Genomic DNA, 14,480 nt, shown 5'->3' on the forward strand with positions numbered 1-14,480 from the left:
CTCCGGCCAGGACGAGACCAGGCCTTGATAGGCCTCGGCCAGGACATGCCGGCCCTATGGGCCGTGCTATGTCCGGACCTTGTCCGAGCCCTTTTTGGGCTTGGGCCGGGACTTGTCTAGGACTTGTCCCGGGCTTTTTCGAGGCTTTTCGGACCACGAAAAGGGACCATCATTCGAGTGGGAGTTTTTGCCAAAATTTTTTTCCGATTCCAACCAAATAATTCCAAAATCAATCCGGGCCATCCAAGAGCCCAAAACGGATTTCTCTTTAAATTGATTTATGAAATCATTAAGAATCGAACCAATATTTTTTCCGAAATTGACTCGGGCTTTCTCGAGCCCAAAACGGAGTTTTTCTAAAAGATGATTTTAATCATAAAACATAAAACCGGAAAGCACCATTAGTTGAATTCTTCGAATTTAGACTTAAGGTCCGCAATGTGACATGTGATGTCAACAAAAGTATCTCCCAAGATAATCATGCATATATAATTCTTAGCCTTGATATATTATATGATTGCATGTGATGTGAATGCGGGAAACTAGTATGGCCATAGATTTATTTCCTTATTCTTGTTTTAAGCACGGATGGGTGCATGCTTTGTAATTAATTTTAATTTCAAGTTTATACGATCTGCGAATCGTTAGAGTCTTGTAATTAGAGTTTAGGGTCTATGAGTCCATTGAAGAAACTCGAGGATGAAATCCAAAGGCGAGTGGGAGAAATCAATGGAGGTTCAAAGATGGCGATCCAAGACGAACCAAAAGGCGAAACAAGAAGAAAATCAAGGGAGATTAGATCTTCTAGGTTAGGGGCCATACTAGGATCCATGTCTGCTTGATTTACTTTCTCGCGCGCATTTACTTACTTATTTACGCTTTATGTCGTGGATGTTAGTTAGGCTAAATAGTTCACTATAACAAACGCCAGACTAGCGTAAAAGTCCCCAAAAGTAATCTTGAGTAATCGCCTATCCAGATTAAGACACTCGTTGCGCCCTTGTTCGAGGAAGGTGGGTCGGCCTTCGCAGAGTACCTCCTCTACCTTGGGACAATGCGGGTAGGCCTATAGAAGAGGCCTACACGTCTAAATGGTTCTACTCAACGAGATCAGCAAGAGAGTCTTGGATACTCGAGGCAAAAGGATAGATTAGTCATTCATTAATGAAATCTATCAACCAAGAGTCATAAGGTATGATCAGTGAAGTAGTTCACTCACCCGGAACGACGGAGTCAAAGGGTAGGGCCTTCGTCCGCTTTACTTCGAAGAACTGGGTCTTGGAATCACTTATTCAATCGGGGACGATTTTTATTGAATAATGTGGGAAAACTAATGTTTTTCAAAACGATAACGAGTTTTAAAACTTTGCCATTACTTTATGTAGTTTTAAAGATGACACAAGGAAACATGTTCGACCTTGGAACGTACCTAAGGAAGGTGTTAAACGAAAACATCCATGAAGGAAGGAATCGGGAGATACTTCAAATAATGGATGGAGAGTTTAAAAACAAGCTAAATGTCTCAGACTATCCATTTTCAAAATTGGATTTTCTGACTGCTAAAGAAACAGAGCATCAAGAGGATGATCAAAAGAGGGCAGAACCAGAATCAATGACTTCTCGGTTGTTATCAGCCATGGAGGCTACTCTTAACGAGAAACCTCTGAACATGGAAGTCCCCTCCATCACTCTGAAAACTGAGGATTCAATCCGAAGCAAAGCGAGAGTGGAGAGGTTTGATGCAACCAGTAAATTATTGCGTCTGCGCCTCGAGAAAGGAAAACCAGTATGTCCTCATGTTCGGCAAATGATAGAACTCTTTGCTAAACTAGAAGAGCTGGGTTCTCCTGTTAGCCAATCGGCGGCTAATGACATGATCCTCTATTCACTTCATGAAGGGTTCAATCTATTTAAGATGGAATATGCGATGAATGGATGGAACAAGCCTTTAGAGGAACTTGATGCAATGCTTCAGGCAGCAGAACGACTAACAATGGACTTGGAGCCAAAGAATAAGATTCTTGTGGCTCAAGAGAACAAGAGGCAGAAGAAGAAACCCGCGTTAAAAGGAAAAGGCAAACGTATTGCTAAACCTCAAAACAAAGGTATTCAATCTACGTCAAGATGTTTCTACTGCAGTAGCATAGGCCACTGGAAAAGAAACTGCCCTAAGTTCTTGGAGGACAAAAAGAATGGAACAGTAGCTTCCAATTCAGGTATAAACAGTTAACTTATCAAATACTGTAAAATTCCCAAATTATGGTATGTAATACCTAAAATTGCCCTTTCATTGTGAATGTAAAGGCGCAGCTGGGAACTGAGTATTTGGCTAAGGAAGACAAGATCCAAGAGGGAGCAGAAGCCTCGACTGCTAAGGATGCTGAAAGGGATCGAAGTCTACTTTAGGCACTATTCTAGATTAATCGTTTTTCTAATTTTTTAACATCATCTCTGTACTAAGTATTATGGAGAATCAATAAAGAATTTTATTTCTAAATTGAGATGTTAATAAGTGCTAAGTTTAACAAACTATACCAAAAGATTCTAAACTTGGTCAAAAACCTATAAGATAGGTTCATCCCAATCGAAAGGGATGAGGACAACAAGTCCACTATAACCAAAACATGAATCAAACTGACAAGAAAGAAAGCCTTGAGTCAAAAACAGAGATTGATCTTCAAACGTACTTCTAACCTATCCATATTTGGAGTGTCCAAAAGGATTAAGATGAAGAACACGAATCAAACTCTATCCTCCAAAATCCATTTAGTCTAGACATAGCTTCTCACAAAACTACCAAAATTCCGTCTAACAGCTAAGCTTGTAAAAGCATTACAAAACTAGCTAATATCTGACGCAATTTCTTTTAAAAGAAATTTGGGCTTCTTCCATAACTAATCAAGAGAACAAAGTGTTTGTTGCTCATGATAGTATTCTTCTAATAATTAGCACACCTAGTAGTCTGGGAGAAAACACTAATTATTAAAAGAATAAGTGGGAGAAAAGTACAAGTCGATTTAATTCGATCATGAGAAAAATCATGGAGGGTCATGAAGAACAATCATGAAACTTGTACAAGTCGATTAAATTCGACCAAGAGCAACAAACTGCGACTCCTTGGAAAAGGAAAGGTTAAAGATATGATCTTATAAACCCACCGCACAAAAGCGAATGTCATTCGCCGGAGAACTCTCAAAACAAGTGAAAGTGTCTCTAAAGGAACATCTCAAAGTAGTTGAGAAAATTCCAAATTGTTGTTCAAAAGCCCTAAAAGGTCAAATCTCAAAGACACAGAAAATAAAGGTTATTTCTGAAGAGATAAAAGACCTGCGCAGAAACGGAAACTGACTCTAGATTTTGGCTAGAAGCCAAAATCATCGTGGAATCCATATCTCGTCAAGACATGAAGCTTGATAATTTAAGTCAACAAAAGACCTAAATTGGTTTTCCAAAATAGAAAACTGAGAAGGATGGAAACATTCGTGTTTCCCGAAACGAGACAAGAAGAATAAAGATTCTTCCAATCAAGTTATGTCCACAAGCATGCTTCAGAAATCTATCGACGGATTAAAAGCATGCAAGAGTTAGAATCTTCGATTCAAAAGGCAATCAGAGAAATTTGATTCCTGGAGAATGAAGAAAATCTTGAATCACGAGTTTCAAGAAGGTAAGTGGGAGTAAACAAACCTTCCGGGTCCGTATGCAGAGTACATACAAAAGATTGAGTACGACATAAGGTGTTGTATAACAGTAACGAACTGACTCAATAAAGGACCACACACAAAAGGATAAAATGCCATTTTGGGCATCTGAAGATCTATAAGCATAGATCAAAAGGATGATAGGATTAGAGAGACTCAGTACGCTGAGATGCTTGAGATCCGAAACAGAAAATCTAAGACTCGGAAAGTCTAAAAGAATTTCGACCCAAAAACTCATGACAGAGGGCGTTGTAAAACTCGGAGTCTAAAAGACACCGATGAGCTAGCACGCATGAGAGAGACATTTATGTTCGAAAACATAAAGTCAATCATGTTGGACATGATTAGCATTTAAACATCCGAATTCGGATTGGAAAACCGAAACACTACTTAGTACATCCTAGAAGGTTAAAGGATGAAGTAGTACAAAGTTGAACATGTCATCGTAGCAAACTTCCAGACATGGAAGGAAAGTAGGCTAAAAGTGTTTTAAGCCGGGAACTGTTGCAAATACTACACAAAGAATTAAAGGCCTTAACTCTAGTAAAGATTACTAGATATTATCAAGGTTGAAGATAGTAATCTTCAAATTAATTGATAATAAGCAAAGTTTAAAACCGACTACCACGGTAGTCAAACTAAACTGTCACCTTAGACATAGTATGAGATTCATACACAGTCTAAGGCATGAGGTATAATTTTAAACCTCGACAAGTAAAACTGAGTGGGTAAAAGGAGTTTTACGGAAGAGGCTCAGATTTACAACTCTCGTTATCAGAAATAATAAGAATTATTTCACCAGTCGTCTAAACTTGGTTTAGTGTTTAAACGACAGTCCATCGATAATAAAACGTTCCGAATAGGTTTGTCAGATACGTGATCTGATGAATGAAACCCTATTAAGTGAACTTGGAATAATTATTATCAAAAATCCCTGGTCCAGGTCATTGCATGGACAACAATGACTCACGAAGACTAGCACGGGAGTCGATGGGATAGCGCAGTTTCATGGGCTATATGAATAGTATATTCTATTCGACTACGTGGGTGTGTAAAAGGTTTATACACTGGATAACCCTCAAATCAGAAGTACATCATTCGTGATGAACGTCAATACTTCTCATAAAGACAATTGGAGAGATTCCTCAAAACATGAGTGCTCCACTCATCTTATGTAAGGAATGCCCGACTTTGGTTCCGTTAAACGCCGCGCCGTAAAAGGAGGTTATAAAGACGGATACTGGGAAGGACAGGATAGACATGAAGTTAAGTGGGAGCGCAAGAATGGATTGTGTCACCCTAATCACATTAGGTACAAAGTGTCTCAAGGCCACTTGATGAGTAGCAACTGAAAATGCGTGGCCGCGCTCAAACGGATTAAAGTTAATCGTTTGTCTTTTACAGTTGTACTCGGATATCAAGAAAGTCTGAATGACGTGACGTATCAGATGGGATACTAAATTGACACGGGAATCGAGGCATTGCACTTGTTCTAAGTCCAAGTGGGAGTCTGAAGGAGTTGAAGGAGATGTCCTTCGACCAAGGTGACAATGCGAACAATTTGTCGGATAGGACAATTGATGTGGAAGATCATCAAGTCCGATTGATTTAGGGATCGTAGAGTTGTAGCTAGAGACCAACTACGATCGTCGAATTACGAAGTAATTCGCGGCTAACTTCGATCGGATCCTACAACGGGTTACACATAAGAGTGACAAATTGATCTAGGATATGACTAGTGGGAGTGAGATATAATCATGGGAGTGTCCCATAAACATATCTCATAGGCCTAAAAAGGAATTAGGCAAAGATAGTACAAAAAGGCCAAAAACAGGGTTTTTGGGCCTAGACCGGTTCGGGTACTTCTAGGACTCGGATTGGGCTGAATTTTGGAGGGTTAGTTGCTGATATAATAAACATTATATCTGCCAATTTTCGTGGTGTTTGGGCACCTCCTCCTTGGGAATTGAGAAAATACCAATAGTTGCTATTTTCGACTATTTCCCTAAATCTTATTCTAAAGGGTGTTTTAGGAAACCTAAAAGGAGGTGGATTCTTATTAGGGTTCTATATAAACACTCTTAGGGCAGAGAATAAGGTGTGGAATTTCTCTCTAAGCTTTCTTACTCTACCACATCAAGTAGAGAGGAGAAAGTGAGCTAATTCCCATTAACTATCTATCTAGTCAAGAAGAAAGGAGTTCTTCTTCCAACCACCATTGGTGTGCTAGCTATACAACAAGGTGGGAGATCAAATTGATTGCTCGTGTCCCAAGTAGAGGAGCTACACTTGAAGCTCTTGGTCTTCTTCAATCAATTCAACTAGTTCGAGGGAAAAGCGATTAAGGTAATCTACTATCTCCATTAGATTAATTACTAGTTTTGCATGTGATCCTGGGAATACTAGTGTAGACATTAGAAGTCATATTTCCGCTATAAACACTAGTAGAAGGGTGTAAATCCCTACACTTCCTTGGACTTTGGGTTTTGAGTTCCATTTAGAAATCAAGGGGTGCTTTCATAATTGTCTCTACTTCATCTAATTTTTAGAAAAGACAAAAATGACCCTCAACTTCCTTCTTCCATAACTTTTTCGCCCGAACTCCGATTCGACTTCCGTTTTCGCCGCCGGATTCACCATCGACTCTACTTGCCACTTAACCTCTGATCTCTGCCAAAATTACCAAAATATCCCTGGTCTCTCTTTCCTTCCGGTCTCTTCCACATGAGATAAAAAAGTGATAAATGCTCCGTTTTATTCCGAATGAAGCGTCAAACTCCAAATAAGGTACCTACCAAGAAAAACTTATAAATAGTTAGAAATAAAACACGAAAAGAACTACCTCATCGAAGTTAAGCGATCCAAATGTGGCATTTTAACGCCACATCAAACATGCCCAAACTTAGAATTTGCTAGTCCTCGAGCAAACAAACTCAAAGTAAAATCCTAACTCACTTTCGGAGGAATCCCGATTGCATTTAGCGTATGCAATAAGCCGTTAAACCCCTAGGTTACCCCTAGAGGACGAGTGTCGTCTCGTGAGGGTTTCCAGAGAATATACCCACAAAATTCAAGATTTCAAAGACATAAAAGAGTTCAACATCGATGTAAATAAGATAATGACAACAAATGACACCCTCAAGCATGCTAAACAAGCAAATCAAAATCGATAAACGCATATAAATGTTAAAAGTCTCCTCACTAGTAATCTCATCCTAAAATGTAAGCGTCCAATCATAATGAGCATCATCTAAGTCTAAAGTTGCAAAACCTCGATTCCTATCTTAGTACATTTCGCCTCGACTTTAGCCTCACGGTTATACACTCTTAAACATGAAATCACTCAAAAATAGATAATACGGTTCACTCTAATGTGTGAGCATGGAATAAAGAGAAACTCAACACATACCAAACAAATGAGGATAACAAATTTTAGAACGAAATGATCTCTAAAGAATGGAAATAACCACTAAAATGGAATGGGGAAGCTCACTCACCCTTCTCACCCAATCTACCCTCTAACAATGTTTCCTAAAGGTCAACGGATACAAGTAATGAGATGGAAGTGATGAGATCCCGAGAATGTCGGCGCCTTCAATAAAAAGAACGTTCAAACAACTTTTAAACTTAGCTTTTTGCTTTGAATACTTTATTCTCACAACAATTACACATAAAAAAAACACAAATAACCCATAAACTCAATTTTTTTTTTCTTTTTTCTTTTTTTTTCCTTTTTTTTTTTCCTTTTTTTTTTTCGTAACAAAACAAATACTAACACTAGTATTCTCAACAAACAACTTTTTTCTTCATTCACACTTTGCTTTCACATTCTTCTTTCTATAAGTATCATGCCTTCATTCTCGGGAGTAAGATGATGACTAGGTGGTGGAGTTTCCGTTTTCCTAAAGTTGACACTATTATCGGGTTTCATGGACTACAAGAGTAAGGTCGCTATCCTGATGTCACTCCTAGTGGCTAAGAAAGTTGAGCTCATGAGATCGTCTAAGCTCTTTTAAAAGTTACGAGGTTGAGTAGCTCTTCATTCTACTCGGAGTTAGCGCAGAAGAGTACACTCGAAAACAATATAAAGGCTCTGATATCTCACATGGGTTTAAGTCTCCACTAATGACTAGTATAGGTCCCTCAGAAATGTTTCTTCTTCCTTAGGATGCTACTCACATGATCAGACAACAAACGCTAAAGGACTCGACATTCATGAAAAAGACTAAGAACATGCATAACATTCATCAAAACTGAAACACATGCATCAACATACTTAAGCATACCACTAAAGTCATATCAAATCTACCCAAAAATTTTCAAATTTGGTCGAATTATTGAACCCTCTTGTCTTTTGAAACCCTATGGTCATGGCTAAAAGTCATACCCCATCCCCAAACTTAAAATTAACATTGTCCTCAATGTTTCAACCGTATACTCACCAAAAGATAAGACATATTAATTTGAAGAGAAGAATGGAAAGATATTACCATAGCCGGAGGAGATAAGAGATACTACTACCGAGACTCGTGTATGAACAGGTTCCAAGTTGATGTCGAGCTCGTCGCCATCCCCAAACTTGGAACAAACTATGCCTCAGAAGCAAAACAAGTAAGAAATGCTCCTATGATCAACAAGAGATATGAGAATGAAGCACATAAGATCATGACCATAAAAATGACCACTAACGCGGGTAAACACGATTGCCTTGAGCTATGCAATTAGCCGTTGATTCTCTTGCTTTCGCAAGAGCACGAGTTCTGTCTCGTGGAGGGTTTCCAGAGATGATACCCACAAACATCAAGATCCATCTCAATCAGTCAAAGATCCATCTCAATCAGTCAAGATCCATCGACTCTACTTGCCACTTAACCTCTGATCTCTGCCAAAATTACCAAAATCTCCCTGGTCTCTCTTTCCTTCCGGTCTCTTCCACATGAGATAAAAAAGTGATAAATGCTCCGTTTTATTCCGAATGAAGCGTCAAACTCCAAATAAGGTACCTACGAAGAAAAACTTATAAATAGTTAGAAATAAAACACGAAAAGAACTACCTCATCGAAGTTAAGCGATCCAAATGTGGCATTTTAACGCCACATCAACCACCATTGAGCACTATCACCACTACATAAGTTTCAAGTTTCTCAAATTTTGTTCTTTGTATTTATGAAAAATTAATTTTTTTCTTATTTTATTTTATTTTTTAATATTTATATATTTTTTAATTAATGTAATGATACAAGCATATTGTGTAATAGTTATAATACCAACCGTGGCAGATCCAAAAAAATTGTGTAATATAATATGATGTTCAAGCAATTGATTTATGTATCTTCTACCTACACTTTCAAGCAACTCGTATCGTTAACTTGTGAGTTGCACTGACTATAGTCTTAATAAAAATAAATAATTTTATAAACAATCGAATTCTAGAAAAATTTATGTGTAAATTTTATTTCAATAGAATGAGAGTCGCTGTCTTGAAAAATTATCACCCCATTTACGTTCTTAAAGAAGTTAAGAAAAGAAAAAGGTGACTAAATTTAAAAAATAGATAGAAATGATATATATATATATAATGAATGTATATATGAGAAAATGAAATAAAATAAGAAGCCGTAATAATGATATAGCGAAAGAGATGCTATAACAAAGTTAAGGGGAAAAACATCAATGAATTTACAAAGAGAAAAGGACTGGAAATGAAACTAATTTGAAAACAAAGAGTCAAAAAGGGAGAAATAAAAGGACCAAACGGTTATCGATTACAAATTAGGGGGCAGAAACAAATGTATAGCCATAAAAAACCAAAAACAAAAATGAATGTTGATAGAGGGAATCGAACTCATGCCCTCCAAAGCGTAAGAATCTCTCTCCCCACTGGTCGGTGTTATAATGAGCGGTTAACGTCTTTTATTAGTCCGTCCTCTACGTCAAATGAAGATTAGCTTTGGACCTGTGGGGGCACGTGACCCCACAGGTCCCTACGAGGGTCTGCCTCGACGAAGATTACATTTTTACCGAATGTCATATCCTAGCTATTTAAGATATAAAAACACAGTGTACCAAACGACTCAGAATATCCGTAGCTTTAAAGTCCCTTTCTTCTTGCGTCCATGGATATAGCATTCTTTACACAAATTGTGATATTAACTTCTTACAAAAAGATAATAACATTTCAAATAGTCAACTAAAACTTTCAAAATTGTTTCTGACAAAAAAAAGAGATATTTATTGCCTGAGAATTCATCTGAAGAACAAACTTAGTGTTGGTAGAGTTTTAGCTAAGCAGAAAGCTCTCTTACTTCACAATCCATGGCTTCTGAGAAGTGGAAGACAATACACATGGAGTGATAGCTAAGCCCAAACTCTCTTCTTAGGAACAAGATCAGATGTCTTGATCTCATCTATTTTAGCAGCAACAATGAAGTCGTTAAGAGTCACTCCACCTGCACCAAATTTCAAAATAAATCTTTTAACAAAAGATTCAATTTCGGACTTACATACACTCTGTCCGATAAAACAAAAAGAAAATTGGCATGCAACAAGAAGAATTAGACCATTTACGAGAATAAATGAAATATACAAGAGATCTTTGCGAACATGATGGTTGTAATCTCTTGCACACCCACAAAACAAGAAGAATTAGACCAGTTACAATCATGTCTTATTGGAAATTCCATCTTCCGCTAGGAACTTACACATTGTTCTTGAATTTACCATATTTCAAACCCCATGACTGCATCCAGTCTACCTGGCTCTTGTTCTGTTTATCGGTGGGCTCGTTATGCTGATGCAGAATAGGGTGGAACCCCTCAAGATGCTTATTACATGTTCTAAATGTTCGTCTCAATATACTTCTACTTTCTGATGTCCCTAGTAGTCACATGGTCCTCCCTGACCCGCAGTAGTCTCTCAACTAGGTTGATTGATCATTAGGTTTGTCTATGGAACAGCCACACTAGGTGATGGTGCAAGGCTGTAAGAAGAAAACACTTTTGTGGTGATGTGATCTCCTATGTCGAAGCTCCATACGGGAGTTCACAAGTGATGGTAGTATCAAGTTTTCCTATTGTAATAAGCATTCAATTAATTTAACAATTATATTTATCAACTCTACAAATAATTACCTTTAACTCAATCCTCTTGGTCTTATTTATAGGGAGGACCTTACAACTTTGACTCAATTTAAGAAACTTAAAGACCTCTAAAAATAACAACTATCCATAACATCAAGCATAAATAAAATATTAAAACGTTAGAAACTTGAAGTTATGTAGGTCAGATGTTGTTGGAGGAATGTGTTGAGTTCGGGCTCCAGGTGTATTGTGCTACTGTCAGGATGTGCTAATGTAAGAAATGTGGAAGCAAAATAAAGAAGAATTGAACTAAGAAAGCAATAAAGGAAGTTACTCAGTAAACGACATTACTCTTACCGAAGGTTTATGGTGATCTTTCTGTTCACATATCAATTTAAAGTGAAGTACTAATGCGTAAAAGAAGTGTGTCTAGTGCGCCTCTGCACGTTTACTCGACAATTTTGAGAATATAGCTCGTTTGGTAAGAATATTATCCAAGTTCCATAAGTTATCCAATTTTAGAATTTAACGAATAGATTGTGCATGCATTTTCTTTCTTCTTCCTTTATTCAAATTCTTCTCCTTACCAATGGAAGCAGTCAATAGTTCGGCTCTAACTTGATTGGGTTGCTCCAAATGCAAATTTGGGTAATGACCAGCAGTCTCAGCAACCTCACAAATCCTATTGATCAGATCTACTCCACATTTAAAATTTCTCAACTTCCATAAACATTGAAGCTTAAGGACCCCTGCATCATCTGCCAGACGCCAACCAACAACCTACAGATAATACAAAGTTATCAAAGATAATAATGACAACAAGAATTTTTATGAGCTAATGTCTGTTTTTTCATGAAATCATGAAAATATATCGAAGAACTTATGATGGAAATTATGCAGACAGAATAGAGAAAATAAACAAAAAATTTCCATATTATTAAAAGAAAAATAGTGACTGCATTGAAGTTAAAAGAAGAGATATAAACAAAGGGGACTCTCATGTTAGCACTCGATCTGTAGCTCAGACCAACTTATGAAATGTTACGGGTCCAATGGTTACAAAACGAGATACATATTCTTACTTCAAAAAGTGATATGGCTATTGAGATCCTTCTCATAAATGAAAGTTTTGTGATAATCAAATAAGCATAGGTCCATATAGAAGCTCTTTTTATACGAATGTCTCAAAAGCTTTCCTATTTTGTGAACCAACCATAGCAACAATGCTTTTGAAATAGCTACAGAGTTTAGTTCCTACGCAATGTTGTATCAGCTAGAGCGAATTCCAAATCAGTAGAAGTTCAACTCGATTTTTCTATGGAATAAGTGATGGATCTGAGATCTACAGATTCTAAAATATGTCATGATATTCACTCTTAGATTTCAATAATAAGCAAGTAAAAAAGACAACCCATATTTGTATTAACAACTTAGTGGGGTACCCCGCCAAGTTAAGGGCTTGAGAATCAGCTGACATGGTTGAAGTTCAGTCACTCGGTTTGTCGGTCATTTAAAAGTTTGAGAAACGCTCAAGAATCGATACATTGATCAACGCAATCGAAGCCTAAACGGTTGTTATATTTAAAAGGAGGTCCTGAAGCATTGATAAAGCATGGAGCCTTACATGGTTGAAGCTCAGTCACTCGGTCTTGGGCCGCTCTCACCACTAAAGATAGCTCAAAAAAAGTTTGGTCAAGAGGTAAGACTTCTCCCACACTTATTAACACACCCCCTGCCCCTTCCACAACCAATGTGGGATTATCCTAACAAAGTCATCGTGCTTTTCCATGTTCAATCAAATTTGGTTATCCAGTGAAACATGGAACACGAAACGAAATGCTTAAATATTATAAAAGTTGGACAGAAGAGACCTTGAGCTAAAAATAGGGGCACATATGTCTTGGAGTGCGACTGTTAGCCTTATGGAAGCACCCTGCGCAGCTTTAGCACTGCATTGTTATTTGTGCACTGATACAACTTATAAGTGTATGCGAGAGAGAGAGACCTCTATGAACGTGAGTACATGATATAGAGCAACATCATGAAAATACAATCTAGACATAGGTGGACTCAAATGACCATAACATTTAGAATTTGATGGAATTGATAAAGAAACAAAAAATAAGAATTTCAGTACAATCACTAAACAAGCACTAGCCAGTTGTTATCCAGTTTATCAAGAACAATACAAGCACAAGCAGCAATTATAGTTTATAATAGAAAATAAATTAAAAATTGCATAAAATTTGCATCATCTATAAGTAGCAAAATTAGCCAAAAATGTAATTATAAGAAAAACTGCCGACCCAAGTAGTTAAAGTTTTCTTTCATTAGAGCAAGGAATATTTCGTTACAGGTACCACGACTTCTGTAAGAATCTGGTCAATCAAATTTGACCCGATTAACTTTATAAAATCTGAGGGCAGTCAAATTTTAAAGACCTCAGGCTCAGGATACAAATTCCTTTTGGGTGCCTCTATTGGCCTCCCATCTTTTTGTTCTTGGCCCGTCCCTATTTAGCATTGCCGCGGACTGGTCAAATTTTAAAGACCTTACAATTAAAATTCTTTTCGGGTGCCTCAGTGCTATTCAAACTTAACACCAATTATGCCGGTCTGAATGTCCTCGGACTGTCTAATCCGTCGGGTGGTAAGAGTGAGGGCGGGCCAACTTAGACGGAGCCCCTATACTCCCTCCTTCTTTTATGGTCACTCTCTCTCTCCTACATGCTACCACATGCTACCAACACCCACCATGCTCATCTCCCTTTCTGACGAGGGAGGCAAACCCTGCCTAAAATATACGCGCGCGCACACACACACATATATATATTCACATATAGAATTTTACCTTTCTGAGCAGCTGTTGAGCTTCTTGTTGAGTGAGGGGAGGCTGAGAAGGAGAAATTGGAAGGGCGGCAAGAGAGAGAGCAGAGATATTAGGAATCAGAATTTTGTGCTCAGTGTTGCCGCTACCTAATACCTTATCTCCAAAAGCACTCTCAATTTCTGCAGGAAAAGGATCTCTAGCTCCAAAATCTCCCAACATTTCGCTACCCATAGCCAAATTTGGTTGCTTTTGCCGTGAATTTGGACTGGTTAAGGTGGAATTTCTAAGGAATTGGGTATTACTAGAGTTCAATTCTGAATACCGAGTAGGAGGCATTTGGTATTTAGGTTTAAAGAGCTGTGAAGAAGAAGCAGCAGTAGAAAAGGATAGGTTAAGAGTGAGAGTGGATGTTGCTGCTGCCATTGGTGATGGAAAGGGAAGGAGAGGGAATTGAATAAGTTGGTATGCTGGGGCATCATCAAGGAGGTTGGTTATAAGGCCAACAGCCAACTCCCCTTCTTATCCAGTCACGACTACTAAAACATCAATCTAGTAACGTCATCTTTAAATATCTTTTTCAACAAAAAGGATTTATTGTAAGGGTTATTTCCCAAATGGCCCCCAACTTTGTGACCAGCTTCCTGCCTAGCCCCCTACTTTAGCAAATATTCCCATATGGCCCCCTTTTTCCGTTATCTTTAACTGTCCATTACTCTCACTCCTCCACCTCATTTCCTCTCTCTGCCAAGTCACTTAAAATGCCACATCATCGTCTTCTCCGGCAGGGGTCGCCGGCCTCCGTTATCTTTAACTGTCCATTACTCTCACTCCTCCACCTCATTTCCTCTCTCTGCCAAGTCACTTAAAATGC

At 38.0% G+C, this 14,480-nt stretch overlaps 1 protein-coding gene across 1 annotated transcript; it reads right to left on the minus strand.

The window, feature by feature from the left end:
- Positions 1 to 9,909: 9,909 nt before the first annotated feature.
- On the minus strand, positions 9,910 to 14,179 carry LOC147557730 (Transcriptional coactivator/pterin dehydratase). The gene is made up of 3 exons (XM_086659336.1): positions 13,631 to 14,179; positions 11,368 to 11,560; positions 9,910 to 10,150 (listed from the first exon to the last, which is right to left on the minus strand). Exons 1-3 carry the CDS (start codon positions 14,030 to 14,032, stop codon positions 10,059 to 10,061), a joined length of 687 nt encoding a protein of 228 aa, XP_086515462.1. The 5' UTR covers positions 14,033 to 14,179; the 3' UTR covers positions 9,910 to 10,058.
- Between the last annotated feature and the right edge of the window lie 301 nt (positions 14,180 to 14,480).

Source organism: Eschscholzia californica, unplaced genomic scaffold (assembly GCF_041429995.1).
Source record: "Eschscholzia californica isolate CP2 unplaced genomic scaffold, dmEscCali1.0.p SCAF_2, whole genome shotgun sequence".
Lineage (NCBI taxonomy): Eukaryota > Viridiplantae > Streptophyta > Magnoliopsida > Ranunculales > Papaveraceae > Eschscholzia > Eschscholzia californica.